This window comes from Sphaeramia orbicularis, chromosome 19, assembly GCF_902148855.1.
Source record: "Sphaeramia orbicularis chromosome 19, fSphaOr1.1, whole genome shotgun sequence".
Classification (NCBI taxonomy): Eukaryota; Metazoa; Chordata; class Actinopteri; order Kurtiformes; family Apogonidae; genus Sphaeramia; species Sphaeramia orbicularis.
This window is the reverse complement of record NC_043975.1, coordinates 5,294,625-5,318,418: the sequence shown is the minus strand read 5'-3', so window position 1 is coordinate 5,318,418 and position 23,794 is coordinate 5,294,625. Positions and strand designations below refer to the sequence as shown.

Here is a 23,794-nt window from a genome sequence, read left to right as displayed (position 1 = left end):
TTATCTTTGCTTCCAAAATGCCTCAGAGATGGTTTTTACTTAAATTTTCTCGACATTGGTGTTTGAGTGTGTGCGTGAATGGGTGACTGTGAGGCTTTGTAAAGCGCTTTAAGCACCCTGAAGGTGTAGAAAAGCATTATGCTAAGTGCAGTCCATTTACCATATACCTCTAAATTTCTAAACCGTGTTTCGTGCTCTGACTGTAAATAGTAATTTTCTACCACAACTAACCATCTGCTTTCATCTCACTGAGGAAGAAAAATCTCACATTGAACTTTCAAGAAATATTGATGTTTATAAACTATATGGACAAAAGTATTGGGACATATCATGGCTACAGCTGTAAGATGTCCTGTTCATGATGATTTGAGATGTAAACATCAATATTAATAATCAATATGATATTTATCCCAATATAAAACTATATTCTGACATTTGTCATTATAGTTTTGTATCCCAGACCCCTGTTAGAAAAGAAACACCTGAATTCATCGTGTCTACATACTTTTGTACATAAAGTGTATGGCTTATATTTGATTAATTTAACACATACACTGTTGCCCATAAAGTTGGAATAAAATATTTTTACCTCTTTACATGAAATGATAGAGACAATGTAATTTATTCTTGATAGATAAAGTGTAACTGGGACTCAGTATGTAATCATTGTACAAAGGCAATAACTGATGTGTGTAAATAAGAATACATAGAGGAATGTGTCTGAAAAATAAAGTATTCCAACTTTATGAGCAACAGTGTAAACACCACATCTCATTGCACTAGTATTGAACACAGTGCATACTGCCCATACTGCTGCTACAACAGTACGTATGTTTTTATTGTAAATAAAACACAACCCAAACAAGCACATACATATGGACTGAGAACTGATGTCTTATCTGTGCAACAGTGACTCTTAAACCCCCAAAAGACACACAGACACTAATCTGACCTAATCTGGTGCAATAATGCCATGCTGCTCCTTTGCCATGCTACTGTTAGTACTGTCTGCTTTTACAGTTTGGACTATTTTATTTTGCTATTTTAATTTATGTAACATGCTGCACCTTTTTAATGAGAAGCTGGAAATAATTAAATTGTGGAATAGATAGATAGATAGATAGATAGATAGATAGATAGATAGATAGATAGATAGATAGATAGATAGATAGATAGATATATAGATAGATAGATAGATAGATAGATAGATAGATAGATAGAAGATAGATGATAGATAGATATATAGATAGATAGATAGATAAAAGAATAGAATGCAAGGGTAAACATATTATACATAATAAATTAGGATAAAAACCTTTATAATTCAACTGGAAGGTGCAAAATAAACTGTAATGTTCAGTATGATGAAGGCGAAAAATTATATTTACATGCAGTAACATTAGGTTTATGACCAGAGTTTAAACATTAAAGGTAAGTTATTGTACAGTGAGCAACTGTATCACACAGCAGTTTCCCCTGGAATTAAAAAATATTCTGATTCTCATTCCGAAATAGCATTTGGCAGGATTTATTACATACTGTACTAATACATGTGACAGAGTTTGATGTATGCACTGAATATTTACCTCCGCCAAGGAGGTTATGTTTTTGCCAGGGTTTGTTTTGTTTGTCTGTCCGTTAGTGTGCAACATAACTCAAAAAGTTATGGACAGATTTGGATGAAATTTTCAGGGTTTGTTGGAAATGGGATAAGGAAGAAATGATGAAATTTTGGTGGTGATCGGGGGTGGGGGGGCCCACGAGGGGGCGCAGACCAGAAAATTTCATCCAAATCTGTCCATAACTTTTTGAGTTATGTTGCACACTAACGGACAGACAAACAGACAGACAGACAAACAAACAAACCCTGGCAAAAACATAACCTCCTTGGCGTGGGGGGGCCCACGGGGGGGCCACTGATCAGCCTTGGCGGAGGTCTGCGCTCTCCGAGTGCTTCTAGTTAATTATAAAGTTGTGGTGATCTATGAATTAATGTGTTACTGAAATAAATCATGAAAGTATACTGATAGGAAAATACATTTTGTAGCATAAAATTTGCAAATCTGCATTTGTATTTAAGAAAAATCAATTTATACCACATTAATAACGTGTTTATTTAGTGCTTAAAGACCCAAATATCCACTGACAACAAAAATCATCTACTGATATAAAATGTTTAATAGCTGCTGATCCACTAATTCTATCGATACATGTAAATAATTGGTGTAAAATACAGTTTGTCATCTTTTCATGGTCATCACATATGACCCATTTGGACGTTCAGAGGCTCCGTAGTTACTGTGGAAACACTGATATCTTCTACAACATTGATTCACAAGTAAAACACATGGAGTTGGATCAGTGACAGTGGATGGACACACTTATTTTTACATTCAGTTATTGATAACTTTGCTGAAAAAGTCACTTTTTGTTCAATTTTCTGTTTCTGATTTAATAACCCTCAACTTTAATCATAGCTTTAATGAACATCTACATGATCAGTGAATTAAATACAGGAAAATACATGATTTTCCCTGAAAAAAGGCAAAACACAGAAGATAATATTATAAAAATAAAAAAAAGGTGATAAATCACTTAAAAAAGATGAAATCTAGAGAGAAATTTATTTGGGCACTACCACAAAAGTAGCACTGGGTCTTTATGGGTTAATATCTGTTGATCTGCTAATTCTGTCAATACACATAAATAATTGGTGTAAAATGCAGTTTTGTCATATTTTCATGGGCATCAGATATGATCCATTTGGACGTTCAGAGGCTCCGTAGTTACCATGGAAACACTGTCATCTTCTATAACATTGACTCACCAGAAACCACTCCATGGGTTGGATCATTGACAGCGGATGGACACACTTAGTTTCACATTCAGTTATTGATAACTTTGCTGAAAAAGTCACTTTTTCTTCAGTTTTCTTTGTTTCTGATATAAAACCCTCAAATTTAATCATAGCTTTAATGAACATCTACATGATCAGTAAATTAAATACAGGAAAAACATGATTTTCACTGAAAAAGGCAAAATACAGAGGATAATATTATAATAAATGATGATAAATCACTCAAAAAAGATGAAATCTAGAGACACTACCACAAAAGTAACACTGGCTCTTTATGGGTTAATATCTGTTGATCCATTAATCCTATCAATACATGTAAATAATTGATGTAAAATACAGTTTGTTGTCTTTTCATGGTCATCAGATATGACCCATTTGGACATTCAGAGGCTTCGTAGTTACCGTGGAAACACCGTCATCTTCTATAACATTGATTCACCAGAAACCACTCCATGGGTTTCATGGAATGGATCAATGACAGTGGATGGACACACTTATTTTTACATTCAGTTACTGATAATTTTGCTGAAAAAGTCACTTTTTCTTCAGTTTTCTCTGTTTCTGATATAAAACCCTCAAATTTAATCAGAGCATTTATGAATATCTACATGATCAGTAAATTAAATACAGGAAAATACAGAATTTTCACTGAAAAAAGGCAAAACATAGAGGATGATAATATAATAAATGATGATAAATCACTTAAAAAAGATGAAATCTGGAGACACTACCACAGCAGTAACTCTGGCTCTTTATGGGTTAAGGGTAAATGACTCCAAAGTGTCGCTTGTATTTGTGTTGTGCGTTCCTGCTGCAGGTGTTGCGTTCATGTTCCAGGTATGACCGTCCAGAGGTGTAGTGCGCGCCTCTACGCGTGCGCGGCCTCTACGTCACGGCGGTGGTTTTCGGGCTGATCGGACTCTTTTGGCTGCTGTGAGTTCACTGTATTGTAAAGGGTACCGTGGATCCTCGGAGGAGGAGGGGGGTCGAATTTGCAAAAATCTCCCGACTAGCTTCACATCCGGAGTCTCGACGATCATAACTTATCGCACCTTTTACCTTTTTACAGAGCTGACTTTTATTGTTTTTATAATTTATTCTATTTTTCTTAGTTTATGTTTTACACTCCGGGAGGGCAGAAATGGCGGCCAACATGTACCGGGTCGGAGGTATGTATGTCAATGTGGATCTTTTTCAAACAGAAACCTCTCCACTTTTGCTTTATGTCGCCGTTTTGTGGCGATATTTCCGCCCGTTTGTGTTTAGTCGAGAGATACAGCTGCGGTACGATAGCTGAGCCGCGATGAGTTGGAGTAAGAAGGTGAGAATTTCTAAATATTTGGGCTTCAAAATGGGTCAGGCCTCGCGACTGTCGTGGCCACAGCAGCTAGCCGCCAGGTTGCTAAACGGCTAGCTCACAATGTAAACATTTTTCAATAGTCGGCACCCTTGTTGGGCTTTGCCTTTCTGATCCTTGGACCAGGTGTTCGGGCAGTGATGCACAGTGGGACTTTTTCGACCAGACATGTGTTGAAAGGCTGTTAAAATGTTACCACGGGCTGTCTGAGGCTGCCTTTGTATTTGCCTCCTCTGGCATGCAGCCATTAGTACGAGTCCTTATTTAGCTAACGTTAGCACCAGCGGTGGCTCCACTCATTACCATTATTGCAGCGTCGGTGCTTGATTTACTCTATTTCAAGAATGCATCTTATAATCCTGGTAACATTAAATGCCGGGTACAACAGCACAGTCCATATACAAAAACCATAAGGTCACCTAATTAACAAATTGGCTTCCAAAGCTAGCTAGCTCTTTAGCAGTCTACAGGAATTCACCATCAAATTATGTCTCTTTTCATGGCGTCGTTGCGTCGGGAGGATTAAACCTAACACCCTCTGTTCACACATACGTGAACTGCAATCCTCTGTGAAGACTGCAAATCAGCCTCGATCTCATGTATACCGGCCCTGCAGCACAAACATTTACTATCTTTACCCAATAGTGTGTATCATTAGTGTATTGGTTTGGTTTCACTGTGTGTGTTTGATGCTGAACATATGGACACCTCTGGTACAGCTCTCATGCTGCCTTTAAATGCCCTTTGCAAACTTCCAACTCCTAAAGGTGCATTCAGGTTCGTCAGTCTGAAAACAAACCTCTTATTCAGGGTTTTCCATAGTATTGTAAGGCAAACCATTTTGCCAAACTCATGTAAAATCAATGTGGAGAGCTAGAAAATTATCCAAAATGACTTTTCTCTGATGATGATGATGATGCGTTCACTGCCCCTTTGCAAGGTTTTTTTTATTTTTTGCATGCATTTCCAAAATCCTGTAAACTGGTATGATGGTAGTGTTAGAGACATTTTTTGTGTTTCCGTTAATAATTCATATTTATTTGGATTTGATATCTTACTATTGTTTTATGTTTATTATATGAATATTGGAGTTATAATAGTGTCAGTCTTAACATCATTATGTGATACAGTCCTATTGGCTGCTGAGCTTATAAAAAGGAAATGAAGGGGAAGCGGAAGCCTTGAGTCCAGGAGCATCACAGTTTTTTGACTATTTTGTAATTTGATTAAGGAATTCATCTTTTGTGTATCAATTTAAGTTTTAAGTAAAGACAAGAATCAGAAAAGTTTGGATTCTAGACCCTTTTTTACTGATACGTGTCGTGTACAGAAAAACTCCAAGGTCTGGGGCTAGTGAGTAAACATGCTGCATTCACAGGTAGAAATGCTGCAGAATTATGTTAAATCATAAATTTTGATTGAATAATTAAAAATGCAAGTTTTACACAAACCTAGGGAAAATCTACGTCGTAAAAGGCACCACTTTTCTGAAAACTAAGAGCAAACCCTTTCATAGTAATGCTACATGTAATACCAATCACTTACTTCCTGTGTTGTGCTGTTCACAACGCATCTATAAAAGTCGATCTATAAACAGCCATAAAAACAGGACTTATTTTGGAATAACAAAAGATACACGCTAATAGAAGCAGTGAACTTTGTGAACACTGTATTACTAGTGGTTTAATGTTGCACAGAAGTCAAGATTCAGTACGATGAAGGTAAAAAGAACCCCAGAAGAACCCAAGTGCAGAAGGCTGTTTCTTTTTATTCACTGTATTTTTAACAGACTCGTACAAGCTACAGTTTGTTCCACCTAATGTTAAAAGGCCCCTGAGGTGGTTGGCAAAGTCTGTAAGCTGAAAAATGTAAACAGTGAATCAGAAACTCATACATAGGTCGTGTTTTTATAGGGCTGATTTTACAAAAGATAGAACAAAGGTAATAGGCCATGACCAGCTATAAAACTGAAAGCTGTCTCTTATGTCATAAAATACAACTTGAAATGAGTTGTAACTTAAAACGTTGGCTTTAGGAGGAGTGTTGAAATGTGTTACATTCAGGTTATTTTCAATGTTTTCTTGAAAGAAACTGACTGGTTGCTAGTGGTTTCATGTTGAAGTTTTTATTTTTTTTTATTTTTATTTTTTACTGGTGCTCCAGCTTGTGAAATTTGGTTATTTTTTATTTTCTGTTCTGCTGCATGCACCAAACTTAATATCTAATATCTGCACTGTGATGATTTGGGATCAATATGACTTCTATTATGCCTATAGGTTCAGTGTGTAAGATTTAGGGGGGTCAAATCACAGAAATGGAATGTAATATTTCTAGCTATGTCATTGTTAGAGGAGAACAAGTTGTTTGTATGCACTGAAGGTGTTTGTCTCTACCATGTTTTGCCATCGTGTTTCTACTTTATGCTCAAAATGGATGATAACTCCTCCTTTTTTCCATTTTATAGCAGGTGGCATCTAGGGTTAAAATGCAGGTCTTTCACTTACATTATTGCAGTGTAAATCAGAGTTATTATCCCCTAGAAGATAGAAATTAAACTGGGATTTAGTAAATTTTTTTCTTTTTGCTGCTACCACAGTAGGGTGAAGTGGTGTAAAACTGAGCAAACTGACTTGGAATCAAAACGCTGAACTAAATTGGTATTCTGAATTATACCACTAGGACTGCACTTCCACCCAGCAGATGTTCGATAATGCAGCTCTACTGTGATTTGATAGCTGCCAGTAAACATGAAATAATGAGAAGAGTAACCTCATCTCTGCTGCTTGCACGGCTCTGATAAAGTTTGGACATAAGTTGGGAACGGGACTAAAGCAGCAGCGTTATCAGTTTTGCCCTGAGTTTTCTTCTGCTTATCTTTTACCTCGTCTATGTGTGTTTTTTGCTTTTTAGCCATCTGACTTCTGTCTCTTATCATCAAAACAAAATGTGCTCATTTTCCCCTCCCTTTATGATGATTTTGTAGTCAGCCTTGGTTCGACTTTATACTTTTCACTCATTGCTTTGTTAATCTGTTTAGAACAAATTGAACATTAAGTTCATCAGGTTGTCACCATTGCTTATTACTAATTCAGAGCAGGTTGGATTTGGCACTGCTTTTTAATTAGACACATGTCAAAATTTAAGTTCAACAGGTTTAGATAAATCAAACCGGTTTAAGCTCCTACAATGGACTAGAGTGGAAAAACTGGAAACTGACCCGGTTCTGCGTCATAGGGGAGTGTGAGGTGAGGGTGGTTCAGTCTGTTTCAGTCTGCAGCTTCACTACAAGACCTGAAGCTTTATTGTACCCACACTGGTGATTTAAGTCCATTTGATAACAGCTCTTTCATTGTTTTCTGTGCTCATATATTAACCCAGTGTTATTTTTGTGGCAGTTCTCAAATGGCTTTTCCTCTGTCTTTAACCTTTCTTGAAGTAATTTATCACCATTTATCATAATGTTATCCTCTGTGTTTTGCTTTTTTCTGTGAAAATCATGTATATTCCTTTATTTAATTCACTGATCATGCAGATGTTCATAAAAGCTCAGGTTAAAGTTGAGGGTTATTATATTGAGAATGGAAAAAACTGAAGAAAAAGTGACTTTTTCAACAAAATATATCATTAACTGAATGTAAGGGCATTTTCACACTGCATATCAGAGTCCATTGGACCCCAGAGTCTGCTTATTTTTTCAATGTGAATGCAAATGCTCCATACGCATGTACCGTACCTGAGTCTAGCTGAGAAGGTAGTCCTGGGTACTGACTAGGGATGTAACGATTACCGGTATAACGATAAACCGCAGTAAAATTCCCGACGGTTAGTATTACCGTTTAAATTCTAATTATCATGATAACCGTGTTTGATTACCGCACTTTGAAAAGTCACAGTACTGCACATTTCCTGGATCATTGTGCTACTTATTTACATTTATTTTTATTCATTTTCTTGCCAGTTTTGGTCAGTTTTCATTCATTTATCTCATTTTTTGTTCATTTTCATTGATTTTGCTGCTTATGTTTGTGCATTTTTGTCCAATTTGTTATGTATTTTGTTCATTTGTTGCTTATAGTAAACATTTTTACTAAGTTTGTTTTCATCTATCTATCTATCTATCTATCATCTATCTATCTATCTATCTATCTATCTATCTACTATCTATCTATCTATCATCTATCTATCTATCTATCTATCTATCTATCTATCTATCTCATCTATCTATCTATCTATCTAAAAGAAACAAACAACTCAAACTTGATCTGGAAAATGGTCAAACAATGGCCATAAGGTGTCATCTTTAATGCACATTTGTATGTTTGATGTTTACATGTTAATATTTGAATGTTTCTGCCAACAAAAAGTACATTGTCCCTATTATTTTATTTTATTATTATCTTTTTTTTTTTTCAAGATAGAACTTGGTTACATTATTTCAGTGTGTGTAAGTATAAATACTGCGATAATAATGATAACTGATAATTTTGGTCACAATAACCATGATACGAAATTTTCATATAGTTACATGCCTCGTACTGACTGCGTGGACTCTAGTACAGTACATTGTAGTGTGAAAGCGATCTGTGCCTGAGAATGAACGTGACATAATCGCCACGAGACCATAGACGGCGCTCCTGTTGTCTCCTGAATAAGCCTTAGATCCGAGCGGCACGGGCTACCCTTACTGACCGAACCAGTCGGTTATATATCAGGGACAATGAAGGTCGCTCTTTACTTTGCCTCAAACAGGCTAACAGATAGATAAGTATTGCCGGTCTAGACAACTGAACAGAACAGTTGCTCGGCTGATGACGCAGGGGTTATCTTCTTCTGACTTCCATGCTTGTTGGATAGCGACAGAATTCCTTCCACACCGCCACCTACTGTTTCAGCCCTGTAACACCCACTCATACTCGGGCACAGGCTGTGGTACGTGCTTGTGAACGCAACATCTGTCGCAAAGGTGTGAGCATATCCAGGTACAGCACGAATCCGGATACCCAGTGTGAAAACGCCCTAAAACGAATGTGTTCATCCGCTGTCATTGATCCAACTCCATGGGTTTTTACTGGTGATTCAATGTTGTAGAAGATGGTGTTTCCATGGTAACTACAGAGCCTCTGAACATCCAAATGGGTCATATCTGATGACTGTGAAAAGATTACAAATTTCATTTTTACACCAATTATTTACATGTATTGTAGGGCTGTGCAATTAATCAAAATTCAATTACGATTTCGATTATTACACGCAACGATTACAAAAATTATGTAATCGAGAAAAAACGATTATTAATTTTGAGTCGTTTTAATTCACGCGCACGCAAGCTACCATGAGCTGCTCTGCCCCGCCCCCCTCTAAGCTACTGCTGCCAGCTAGCCGGCAGGTCCACCCCACCAGGAAAGTTGGACCTAATGGTCTGGAAAAATGGCAGGAGAATCACAGCAGAAGTGCTTGGTAAACAAAAAAGGCAAGTCAAATTCAATTGTATGGAATCACTTTGGGTTTGATGAAGAAGACGAAGAGCAAAAACACATCACGTGCAAAAAGTGTTTCGTAGTTGTGTCCGCACCGACCGCTAACACAACAAACCTTTGTAACCATCTAAAGTTTAACCACCACCCCTTTATCGTAATCTTATGAAAAACTAAAACACATAAAACAACTCCGTCTACAACTTCGTCCGCAATGCAATCTTCAGTTTCCGAATCTCTTTACGCTGCAACTCCCGTATTAACCTAACCCTAACCCGTATAACCCTAACGTACGTCTTCTAGATGGGTGATGTATACAGAAGGCCTGAACTGAAACCTCACGGCACGCCACTGAATTTACTATGTTTCATACTACATTGAACATACTTGAATTTATAATTTGCACTTTACGTGAGCGTTTTTTTTTTTTTAAATTGCTCCAGTTCTATGGCAAGTCTATAGCAGTTTAATTCCAGTGCACTATTTATTTACAAAAGGAAACATACTTGAATTTACAGTACACTTATTTGCATTCAAAGATTTTTTTGTTTCGTACAAAAGTGAACATACTTTGTTTTAGTGGTTAAAAGCTTTATTTATGTTTAAAGAGTATATTTTACATTGTTTTGCAAGAAAAAAATAAACAACTTTAAGGTTAACAAATAATCGTTTTTAATAATCGTGATTTCAATTATTGCTAAAATAATCGTAATTATTATTTTTTTTTTTATAATCGAGCAGCCCTAATGTATTGATTGGATTAGTGGATCACAACTTATTAAACATTTCATATTAGTCGATGCTCTTGGTTTTGTGGCAGCTGTTTTGTGTTATGGGTTAAAAACAGTGAAAGGAAAACCTAAAGTTTTGCATACTACAGATGTGAACTAATTCACACTAACATCACAGCCCCTCCTTTATGTTAAATAGCATTTACTGTCAAACATGTGGGAAGTAGTTAAGAATTATCTGCTAAATTATTCATCAACACTTAAACTACTGAGCAGCATGTATGAGTTCACCTGTCAAATTTAGGCGGTATTTCTGCATCCTAACTTTAATGAATGCTGCACCTCGACAGCCCGGGAAGATTCACCTTTTGGTTTGTTAAAATGCAGCATTTCATTTGCAGTAGCAGAAAGTTACTGTGCATTCTGCTCAGGTGCAGGTGGGAGAAGGCGATTTTCTGCTGATATCTATTTATTAGAATGGAAGACGAGACTTGGCTGGTATGACTTTGTCGTATCCTAATCCTATTCTTCTGTTGTCTGTCATTTGCAAAGTCAGAAGACTGTGGTAACTGCAGTAATAGTCTTCCTTGCGCCGCTTAAATTCATCTAAGTTTCCCCCAAAGGAAAAGACGATTGCTGATTAATGAATGCTCATTTTCCGTCCCAACTTTCTTAGATAACTCGACACTACTTGTCGCAGTGGAAAATTAGGTTTCAATGGGAATGTGTCACATTTGAAGGAAATAATGCAGTAAATTTCTCAGTTCACCCTCCTTGAATTACATTTTCATGACTTGATTTGGCTAAAATTGATATTTTATATCACATATTTGGGTTACCTCTAAGCCTTCACAGTGATCATTGTGTGTTTTCTGTTGCAGATTATGTATTCTTCGAGAACTCCTCCAGTAACCCTTACCTGATCCGCCGGATAGAAGAACTCAATAAGGTATGGAGGTGTTTTGTTTGTGCGTCCTCTGCCTTAGGGTGAATTGCTTGGATTCTTCTGTCCCACCCCCCTTCTAAACAATGTAATGTATTTGCATTTTGTCTTTAGAGGAGCTTAATTGAGTTTTTGTCCTGTTGAGATGTTCAACCGACACAGGAAAGGGCCACACCTGTGGGAGTGTGCACCTGTAGGCAGAGGAAGCTTTTGTAAAGAACATATCTGTAAATTACATAAAAAAAACACATAAGGATTATCTTGAGCCAAGGAAGAGTTGGAAGATTGTAAATCAACCAGTTCTAAGCTATTTTCTGTCACGTTTGAGCAGGAAGAAGTCAGATTTGACTTGTCAGAAACGGTTACTTGTGATAAACTTGCATTTATACAAAGATTCTCAAACAAATATGTCTTTATTGGAACATTATGACTAAGAAAACATGGGAGTCTGCCTTAAAGTACCATCAGAACTTAGAAAAGGTTCAATCTTTGAATTCCTAATTGTTAAAAACGAGCTGGACAAAAGTGTGATGGCAATGCAGTACAACGATCCTGCAACAAACACAGGCTTATGAAAGTTAGAGGCTGAAATAAAACAATTAAATTAAAGTTGATGACCATTTTGCAGCAGGGGCTTGTGGTGCTGGTCAGTTATGGTGATGAAATGTTGTGTGTGTGTTGCTGTTATTTTGTCTATATTCCCTGGTGTGCTGAGACCCCGGGGCTGTGCAATATGACCACAATCTTATTTCTGATCTAGATAATTTCACATGTTCACACAGAAGGTTTTTGTCAAGACAGTTATGATAAATTTTTATAATAAATTTTAGTTATATAGCGCTTTTCGATCAAACACGGCAACAATAAAAGAGTAAGAGCACAGTAAAAACAGATTCAATATGGTTTGGACTTAGCATTTGATTTTATCGTGAATTACTTGGGTAACCTACCACACAAGATGAGGAAATTGGACCGATATCTTTTGTTAATATTATTAGCAGGGCAAAAAAAAGCCATAACTCGAAAATGGATGGGGAAGATCCCCCGATACTTATGGAATGGACACATGTTGTGAATGAAACTTATGACATGGAAAGGCTGACCTTCTCAGTAAGGCTCACTACTGACAAATGTAAAAAATATTGGGAAAAATGGAATGTGTATGTTAAAGAAATCCTCAAACCCATATAATTTAACTTATATATGCTTATTTAGACTTTTTTTTTTTTTTGCCTAATTCATCCTGAAACCTGTCTGTTTTATTTGTCTAAAGGTTAAACCTAGATGCGTTATCTGCTTTTTGTTTTTGCTTATTTGTTTATTCCATATACAGTAAAATTTTGAGATAAAAATAAATTATTAAAAAAACAAAACAGATTCAATAAAATAAATAAAAACTGTTCTAAATAAATACAATTCCGGTAAAAGCAAAAGAATGCTTTAAGATCAGAGCACACACATTTAGTTGATATAAATGACCACATACAATGAGATATAAATACTCCTCAAATAAAATGTATTTATATTTATTGATATACTTATATTTGGTTGCTTTTCTTGGAATTTTTCATTTTCAATTAGCTGCAGACCAAAATATAACATCAATATAGGATATGGAAAAGAAAAATATAAGTTCATTTGACAAGTTTCATAGTCAGACCTTGTTTATTAGACAAAAGTAGAAGTATTACACATTTTTACATTTTTATGAATCACTTTTTACACCATAATTACAGTACTTTCTTACACAGATGCATATGTCATACACATCTTTTTCTCCTGAGGTTTTCCGCACCATGATGAAAGCGTGGAAGTGGATAATCTCAGTTTTATTTCACCTTCTACTGAGTAGCTGTGAATTGTTTTTTTTTATGGCTGTAGATGCAAGATGTCTGCCTCCTGTAAGAGCCTGTTTACATTAATTAACAAGCGACAGGAAGGGCCTTTTGTTGGAATCACACCTTAATTCGCATGAGAAGCCAAGTCACTCCAGAGCCCCTGTTACTTCACCCATTTACAGCTGTTGAGTCTTGTTTTGTTAAACAGATGTGCGAGTTGGGTCTAGCAGACACCCTAGGGTGGGGTACTCTCCCATTGTTGTACTTTGCTATCCTAAAGTCTAACTTGTGACTGCACTTGTGTAGATCCATAGAACCCTGGCAGACAGAGAGTCAGTGGGTTTACATGATGATTAAAAAAAAACCAAACAAATTATTGCGTTAGTACGACTAAACTGGGCTTTAAAAGTACATATAAGGATCAGGACCAGGTGTTCTGACCCAAATCCTGGCCTGAAAATTGAACATCATGCATCTCATCTGCACAAAAAGTATGCGATATGTAAAAATTGCAGCGTGGCCCACTGTTGTGCCAGCTTACCTCAATACGTGTTCTTGTCTGTTCTTCCGTTCTCGCGATCTTGGCTTAAACCAAGGATGCACTGGTTGGTGACTCATGTAGACTTGGCTGGCAGAATATTTCAAGGTGCACTTTGTGCTACTTTCAAATTCTACGGCTGCTTCTGTGAAAACTTAATTCAGAAAATGTTTAATTGAGTAGATGACGTCACTAGATGATGTGATATATGTATGATATAAGATATATATGTATGTTAGAACACGAGTGAGAGGCAGGATAGCAAGAAATACAGTCAAGGAACATATTATTAGACCATCAAAAGTCATCAGAAACAACGGTTTTGCAATATAGTACTAACTCTTGTGTGTAACATGTGACTAAAACAGACAGAAAAGAAAAACATGGAATGTCTAAAAGCACTGTTTTTGTCCAGTACAGTGCCATAGATATTGATGTAAGAACTGAAGTGATTTTGGTTATTATCAGAAAACATGGAAAATGGGTAGATATTATCTCTGAAATTAAACTCTTATGAGGTATTTTTGTTGTTTTCATTGTATTTGTCCAAACAAATGTACCTTTAGTTGTACCAGGCATTAAAATGAACAAGAAATTGAAGAAACAAGGGTGGTCGAATAATTTTTTCTGCGACTGTACGTCATAATTATCATAATATGGGATTCAACTAAATGTATTCCAGTTTTGAAAAATATACAAAACGTATAAAAATATAAATGACATGTACGTACTGGTACAAATATATTGAAATCAAACCGAGTGACATTGTGGTGATTTGAGGGAAATGCATTAGGGAGCTGATAGTGGAAATACAGCAGAGACAGGGAGGAAAGTTCACAAGTACCAGCAGTTCCAATTACAGAGAGACTTCCTGTCCTTAGGAAGTACGTTCTCTGGGACCATTCTGACCAAGACCATACTCCCGAACTTCATATTGAGGAACAGTCATCGATTTGGTGTCTTGCTTTTGGCTATTGTTTTGTTCTGTGACTGTAGGTTAACAAGCTGAAAGAGAACGTATTCACCACCTATCGTAGCAAAGACGACATGATTTCAACAATGAATCGATTACACTCCTGTGTATGTAGACTAGGACAAAGACAACAAAACAATTAAATGGTTAAGTGTGCATGTAAACATACCGATAGTCACAGGTTCTGATCTTCAACAAAGGCATTAACGATTCAGTCTGTGTCCTAGACCAAGGTCCTGATGAAGGTCTAGAGTTGGTCCCTGAGCGCCTTCAATGCAGCTCACTGCTATTAATGTGTGATGCTATGCTAGTTGCTGTGTGCATTAAGATGAGTAAAATGCAGAGACTGAATTTCCGTAAATGGATTATAAAGCGACTTAGCCTTGACCTCATGTTATGTGAATTAATGTCATGTGTGAATGTGTCGATTCCTATTTACTCTGCGGATGAAAAATTACTCAAAAGTTACAAAAGACTAAGACCAGGGGTTCGCAAACTTTGCTAGGCTAGCTTGAGACCCAAAAAGGAAATATGTCTCCCTGGAGCCCAAACTTACAAAACTACTTTTTTACATTTTTTTCAAAATTTAGTACTAGACAAACATTGTGGCAGGGGTAACAGAAAAAAAATACAAGACAAAACATCTGGCATACTAATTCATAGACTTCAAGGGATACAAGTTCATAGACACCAGACATGACAGAATAGTTTATAGACATTAAGCAAACAAAGGCGGGTGCAAACAGAGGGCTATTTACAGGTGAGTTTGTGTGTGTATATGTATAATTATTCATGATTATTTTGTGCGTGTTGGGCATATTCAGGTGGAGACAGAGGAGGGAATGAAAACAAAATTGACAGTCACATAAGTAAAAGGGTCACAGGATGTGAATATACAAAAATGAGAAATCAGTAAAGGGTTTTAAATAATAGTATAGAAAGAAGATTAAGGGAAAAAAGAAAGAAAGGAAAAGAAAAGAAAAAACAGCGAAGTCAAGAATACCAAATACAATAATAGTGACAGCTTTTTTTTTTTTTTTTAACTTATAAAACTACATTAACAATCACTATTATGTTCACATTTCTCCCACAATCTAAACCACTTTGCTGCCTATTCCACATTAAATATCAGGGAATGTCATCACAAATAGCAACACCAGCAACTGCTTCTAACATGAACTACTGAGTAACTCGCTAGTTATAACCAACAAGACACACCAGCTAAAAAACACAAAAAATAACTTTATTTGAATGGACTCAAACACCGGCAGAGTAAATAGAATGTTCGTATTTTCTTTTATTTATTTCAGGATGATAAATTCCCATCATAGCATGTTTACACAGAGTTTGAGAAAAGCATTTCAATATAATAACTGATGGAAAATGTAAGGAGCTGCCTCTACTAATTCCTGCGTAATCAGGATATGGAGAGAAGCGTCTGTAACATTAACATCACATGATTCAAATGTAGTTTGTTGTATTTCTTCTGACTGGACATAAATCTACTAGAATATGAGACGCTGAAGCAGACTTTATATTAGAGCTGCACATGATGTTTAATACTGAAGAATAAACCAGAGTGAATATTATCTATTTGTCAAACACTATGTATTTCTTATCTATTTTTTATTTAGAGACACATAGAAACAAACATCAATAATAACATGTGCTTTGTGTCCCTTTTTCTTTCTTACTGTCCCCTTCGTCCTTCCATCATAATAGAAATGTTGGCAAGAGCAAACCCAAATTGGATCACGCAAAGCTTTCACACCAAAAATAAAGACACATAAGCCCAATGACACAAACTTCAATAGAAATACGAGTACAATGGAAGGAAGGTGTTCATTGGGTCAAAAAACACACCATGAATATGTGCATAATGAGTGAGGTGCTCAACAAGGACAGGGCGCAAAGCATGAAAAATAAAAGGGCAAAAAAGACAGCTGCAAAAAAAAAAAAGTTTAGAAAGTACAGTGCAAGAATTGCAGGATACAAGTGTATAAAAAAAGGTGCTAAAAGCATTACAGGTTAACCAGGGCTGTCAAATGCATTTACTTTCAGGTTCCACATTCAACCCAATTTGATTAAAGCTGGTCAGATCAGTAAAATAAGAACTAACGGCCTATAAATAATGACAACCACAAAGTTTCTCTTTGTTTTATTGCCAAAAAACACATTCAATTAGAAAAATATTTACATTAACAAACTATCCGACCAAAAAAAGATGTGAATAACCGTAAAAAAACCCTTAATGTCTTCAGAAAAATAAGCTTAATTTTAATCGTGTTGTTCCTTTATGTATCATTTTTCATGTCATTACAGATCAGATCTACAAAAGGCACAAAACATTTAATAACAGGCAGAATATTGTTGAAATTGCACTTATTTTTCTTAAGAATTACAGTTTTTTCAGGTTATTCACATCTTTTCTTTATTTCTTTAAACATTTCAGGTTGTTCATATTTCTTTGTTGAAGGGTAGTTTGTTCATGTAAATATTTTCATAATTTAATGTTATTTGTTGCACTAAAGGAGTTTATTATTCATAGGCATGATGTAACATTTTTTTTCACATTAAACCAAGAACAAAATTGGAGTCATTATTTATCGATTAGTTGCTTTTATTTTACTTGAGAGCACATTGTTCTGTATGTGGAACCTAAACTAAAACAAATTCAACACCCTTGACTGTTAATATCCTCATGTCATTTTTGCACTTTGCAAATTCATCCTGTGGGCTGGACTGGAGCCTTTGGCGGGCCGGTTTTGGCCTGCGGGCCTCATGTTTAACACCCCTGGGTTAAAAGGTGACTAGTGAATGTAATCAGTGTCATTCAGGATAAATAAAGATTTTAGATTTTTTCATAAACTGAACTGATATGGATATACAAGTATGAATAGTTGTGATGCAGAACATTTGTGGGTCAGTATTTCCAACGTCTATAGAACAGAATAAATCTTTGTCACTGTCACAGGAACAATGGAAATCTGTTTGCAGCAAAAACACCTAGTACAAAAAGACTGTGTAAAAAAATCACACTAAATACTAAGGAAAAATGTAGACATGTGCAAAAAGCTACAGAATAAAATATGAAATATACATATGTACTATTAAAACTACTGAAATATACAAAAGCGAACTCACTACTACACAAATAAGAATATATACAGGTAATGTAGGATATATATATATATATATATATATATATATATATATGAGGTAAGATTAGTCTGTAATGGTTTATTGGTCCTGCTCCAGGTATTTTTTGGCTGTCCTGTGTTGTTTGTGCTGCCGTCTGCACTTCGTAGAAGAACACAAGGAATATATCGACATAAGGAGTGTATTGTGCACACAACAGACCATAATGTGAGACGATATAAGTTTGTCTATTGTCATAGCGCGCAGCTCTGGCCTCTGTCATTCTCTCTCCATCAGTCAAAGCCTTTAATACGGAGTCTTGATGCATGTTAGTTTAATTATACAGCGAGACAATCAATCAATCATCTAGTCAAAGAGCTGCTGTTCCGCCTTGTCCATTCTGTCATAGCAGCGGAGTCTGAAGAGCATATAAAGCAGCGAGGGCTCTTGGGAAATTAGGGGTTTGTTTGGGAAGGTGTTGCCACCCTCTTCAGTCAACCTGGATGTTCTGCTCTTTTCTGTTTCAGACCGCCAGCGGGAATGTGGAGGCCAAGGTGGTTTGCTTCTACAGAAGGAGAGACATCTCCCACAGCCTCATCCAGCTCGCAGACAACATGCAAGTCAGTATTAACGCCGTCGTACTGTTGGGTCTGAAGGCATGTGAAGCACCAGCTGTCGGTTCTTCTCAAACTAATGTTATAAAGCAGATAACTGTAAGAACTAGTGTAATACTTATTTAATCCAAACGCACTGCGGTCTGTCTTTATATGGTGAATAACCTGTCAGGTATTTTCTCACTGAGTTATTACCAGCTTTCTTTTTACTGTAACAGCACTTAAACGGCTTTGTCATCCCTTTACAGCTGCTTTGGTGCAACTCAAACATGTTAACCCTTTAAGCACCAAAGTTGTAACATAACTGAATGAAACACCATCGGCTCCAGATAGTTCCCAAAACTTGTTACCACCATCCCACCAATAGATGGCAGACATGTGCCCCTTCAGTCCTAACAACCATTTCAGAGCATGTTTCTATTTAAAGTGAAGAAGAAAATCCAGTTTAAAAGGCGTGGTCCTGAGCTGGTTTAGTAAGTAAGTAAGTAAAGTTTATTTAGTTTGATAGATAAGGACAGATTTGTCTACTCTGCTGCTTGGATTTAAAGCTACAAAATACTGACTGCATTTTACTTTCTACTAATGTTTACGTTAATTCATTTATTTAAATTTTTTTATTTTAAATTATACATTTACATAAACATGTACTTGGACATAAGGGGCCACACAGACGCAATACAAAAAAAAAACAAATTATACAACAAACCTACAGACCGATTAAACACAAAAAAAGAGACAACCCCCCCCCAAAAAAAAAACAAAAAAAAAACAACAACAACAAAATAATAATATTATCAACTCCTCTTTACAATGCTGAGGGCTGATTGAGAGTTAATATAATGTAAATTAACAACAAATTTCTCCACCAAGACGACATAGGAGACAGCAGATACTCTTGTTATCAGCAGAGAAAAAAGGATTCCATTGTTGATAAAACAATTAATTTGTCCACGAACAGAAAACTTAATCTTCTCCAACTTTAAAAAGAAAAGTAAATCATGCACCCTTTGCACAAAGGTGGGTGGCAGAGTTAATTTATTTTAAGGGTAAGATGACAAAAAAAACAAAAACACAAAGAGAACTTCATGTAAATATGTTCAAAGTTCAGTTTTACTAAAAGGTGCACACTCCAATAGGGTGGCAACCCTGTGATGTCACAATATGCAATTAGATGAGTACATTTATTCATTTACAATATTCTTATCTCTAACCACTTCCAAGATGCAGCTTGTTGAAATTCAATCAAAATTTTATATTTTTTGAGAAACTACAGCACCTAAATGGTTAACTGCACTCCTGATGTGGCTGTCACAGATATATCTGTTTACATTTTTACGTCACATTATTATTATCTAACATTAACCTATCACCAGGAGAACATGTGACTGTTATAAGGATGAGGAGCTCTGGTCTGATCTGTGTGGGAAGTGTGCGACCTGTTTCCAGCTCCTTTCAACACAATAAAACAAAATATTGATTTATTTCATGAAATGAAACTCTTCCCTGTCCAGAACTAATTGAAACAGCTTATTGAGAGGAGTGCTTAGGTGAGAAGGCCACAGCAGGAAACCAATAAAAAGACCATGACAAACATTAATCTTTCCAACAAGATTGGCTCTCACAACATAATATGATTGAAACATAACGTCATGTGGTTAGATCATGACCTCAGCACCTTAGAAACACAAACCGTACCGTATTGGACACGTATTCGGTGATGGAAACGCAGAACCAACACCTCAAACAGTTTAGACTTGGAGTATGTGGCAGCTGTAGACCAGAACAGACATACAGCCGTAAAATTTAACGCTGCTTACCACACTGCAAGGAGAAGAATTCAGAGTTTATGCCGTGGACTAAACAAAAGGACAGGCAGGGAATCTGACTTACAGCAAACGGATGAATATAAAATGTGAGTTTACAGCCGCACTGATTATGTTTATATTTACCAGCACATCAGTGTTGGTTTGGACAGCGCAGACGTGTTCTGCAAGACATTAGTGAAACCTCTGCTGCAGTACAACAAAACAGGATAGGACCGGTTTTATAGATAAGGGTGGTCAGAATGAAGGTTTTCATACATTTTGAGATGATGTTCTTAGGCAACCCATGCTTCCTGGGCCAAATGTGGCTCTTTAGCCTCTCTCTATGGCTCCCCTGGTCAAAAACATACGGAACATTTTGAACTGAACTGAATTGAGGCATTACTTTTTAACATTTTTTCGGGCTAAACCTATTTTAAACTTAGTCTGTTTGCAAAATGTGCAGGCTATACACAGAATAAAATATTTTTTTCACAGCATATAAACAGAAATATATATTTTCTTGCCAAATGCAATAGAAGATGCTCAATTTGCATTTGTTTGTTGTTTGTAAGTAAGCCACTAGACATGAAAGTTGAGCTTATTCCCCATTACACAACACAATTATGTTTGGAAATAGTGTCCATCTTTTAAAAAAATTGTACAAATCTTGAATGTTTCTTTTGTGTAGTTGTAGAATTTCATAAATGCACCAGTCTTTGCAATATTGTAATGGAAATGCAAAGTTGAATAGCAAACTAATCACAGATAGGTTAAAGAGAGCAGCCACCTCATGGTAAAATGTAGATGGGTTTAAATATTTTTTTTCATGGCTCCGGTCAGATTTCTTTCTTCTTTTTCAACACAAAAATGACTCTTTAGGTTGTAAAGCTTGCTGACCACTGTCCAAGGCAAACAACCAGATTGTATACAAGGATTTTGTAAAAAAAAAAAAAAAAAAAACATCTGTCGAATATTATGTTGGTTGCTAGTAAGAAAGAAATCACTAGAAAATGGATGACTGATGAATCACCCACACTAGAAGATTGGATAGAACTTGTTGAAGAAATTTCCCAGATGGAAAAACTCATATTTGCATTGAGACGAGAACATGACACCCAGTTACCCACTGCCACACCAAGAGATCAATTCCACAGGAAACACTGGGACATCATTCCTTACGTTAGTACCATTACTTCGTAGTAGTGATGTCCCGATCAGGATTTTTTTGCTTCCGATCTGATGTTTTTTAGGATTATTTTTTGCTGATAGCGATCCGATGCCGACTTTTTACAATAAAATTTTGATTTTAAAATTTGGAGGTTATGGTATTATTTTACTTGAGATCACAATTGGGCTGAATGTGGAACCTGAACTAAAACAAGTACGACACCTTTGACTCTTAATAATTTTAGTATCAGTTTTGCACTTTACAAATTCATACTGTGGGACAAATTAGAACCTTTGGCGGGCCATATGTTTGCCAGTGCTGTATCTGGTCTATGGACAGGTCCGTCCAGGGATTACATGGGTTTGCATTCTGTGTTGTACGTTGGTGATGCACACATCAGCAGGTTACTCGCGGGTTGGGTAGGGGCGGGTTAAAAGAATATCAGTTTCTTTGCATTGGGTCGGGTCAATAATTCCACAAAAGCCCTGCAGGTTGAAAAAAAACCTGACTCACACATCACTACTGGACCATAAAGTGAAAGTGAAACCTATAGAGGTTTTACTAATCCCCCCCCCCCCACACACACACACACACACAAACACACACACCACACACACACACACAGAACTAGGTCTGGATCTCCCCAGTCTCGTGACTAAATCCGATTTGATCTTCTAAAAAATGTGTGTGAATGTGAGAGTGAAAAAGTAATGGGTCAGTAATGTAAAGTGCTTTGGGTGTCTAGAAAAGCGCTATATAAATCCAGTTTTTTATTATTATTATCAAAAAATGCCAGATCAGCAGCCAATACTGATCTGTATATCAGATTGGAACATCCCTAGTTGACAGTGTGCTGATTTTAGTGGTTGGGTTAGAATTTTAAGAATCATACAAAAATGAACAACTTTTGAGTTCAGACCTAATACAAATTGTGAAAAATAATGACCTTTAATAACACGAAGTGCAAACGTGTGCATAATATGCTCACCCGATACAGGAAAGTTAATGAAATACTATCAGGATCTTGGCTGAAAATGAGCATTCCGTTGTTTCCCTGCAGTCTGTCTTAGAGATCCTGTATCTGCCTCCTCATTCTCTGCAGTATTTAAAACCATCCACTAACATAAAAACCCCAGAATCTACCTGCAGTTTACAGACGGTTAACTCTGTGATGAGGAAAGCTACGCCTCGTACGTCTCCTTCATAATAAAGTCTTCTCTGTGACTCACTGGTGTGAAGCAGCTGATCTATGACTTTATGAAACTCCCTCAGTTTAGAAATTGCACATCTGAATGTTCAAGAAAGTACAAATCACAAAAAGTAAGAAAAGGCTCGACTGTGAATAAGTGCGAGTCACTTTAAGGCAGTCCTTATTCTTCATCACTTTTATGACTCTGCATTAAACTAGTCCCACACAGTCTGAAGTTGAAGAGGTTCAGGATCGTGGTCGGTCCTCCAGAGCAGAACTGCAGTGTCACAGTGATGCATCAGCCAAAATGAAACGGTGAAACCAATGTATTCGTAAAGTACATTAAAAAGCAAATGATCAGAAACACACAAATGAACATGAAAACAGATATAAATAATGGAAAATACAGGCTGTCCATGATGTCTGTTTTCAATTTAACACAATTATTACAAAAGCAAATGAATAGACAGATCTGTGGAAATTATTATGACATGCAAAATAAATACTGAAGGTGTTTTTTTTAAACCTCTATATGAGCACCTTTAGTTGTATGAAGCACATCCACCTGGTACTGAATTTGTTTCCATATTGGCTGTAGCATAGACGCATCAGTAGTGTCAGTGGCTTCAGTGATCTTTGGCTTCAGGTCATTGATGTTCCATATCTCTGTTCAACAAACAATATCTTTAACATAACCCCATAGAAAGACATTTTGTTTCAGTAAACCATGACACACATTATACCTTTTCTTGAGGAGTAGCCATCTTTTAGGGGTTCATTTAACAGAATGGAATGCAATGTGATTAAAAACTTTGATAACCACTGATGAACGTATCTCATCAGTTGCTTTTGTAATGAACAGGGTTGGTATGGGTGCTTGAAATCCTTGAAAATGCTTGAATTTCGATGTTGTTTTTTCAAGGTCTGAAAAGTGCTTAAATTTTTTAGTTGAAGTACTTGCAATTTAATTCTGGGACATGATTTATTTATTTATTTTTTAAAATTAACTGCCAGGTTAGATGCCAAGTCAAAGCTACTTACAGAGAGGTGATATATTTTGAAAATAAAACTTTATGTCAAAGTAAATTCTCAGGTCGATTCCAAGTACGTTTTTATCTTGGTCTTTGTCTTGGTGTGAGTGTATCTGAAGAACACAAAGTGGCTTCCCT

At 36.3% G+C, this 23,794-nt stretch overlaps 1 protein-coding gene across 1 annotated transcript in view; it reads left to right on the top strand.

The window, feature by feature from the left end:
* Window positions 1-3,741: 3,741 nt before the first annotated feature.
* LOC115410304 (metastasis-associated protein MTA3-like) overlaps window positions 3,742-23,794 on the top strand; it is a 96,769-nt gene continuing 76,716 nt past the window's right edge. Inside the window, exons 1-3 of the mRNA XM_030121905.1 lie at window positions 3,742-4,026; window positions 11,301-11,368; window positions 18,377-18,473. Of these exons, the coding sequence (XP_029977765.1) occupies window positions 3,999-4,026; window positions 11,301-11,368; window positions 18,377-18,473 (193 nt within the window). The 5' untranslated portion in view covers window positions 3,742-3,998. The remainder of the gene's footprint in view (window positions 4,027-11,300; window positions 11,369-18,376; window positions 18,474-23,794) is intronic.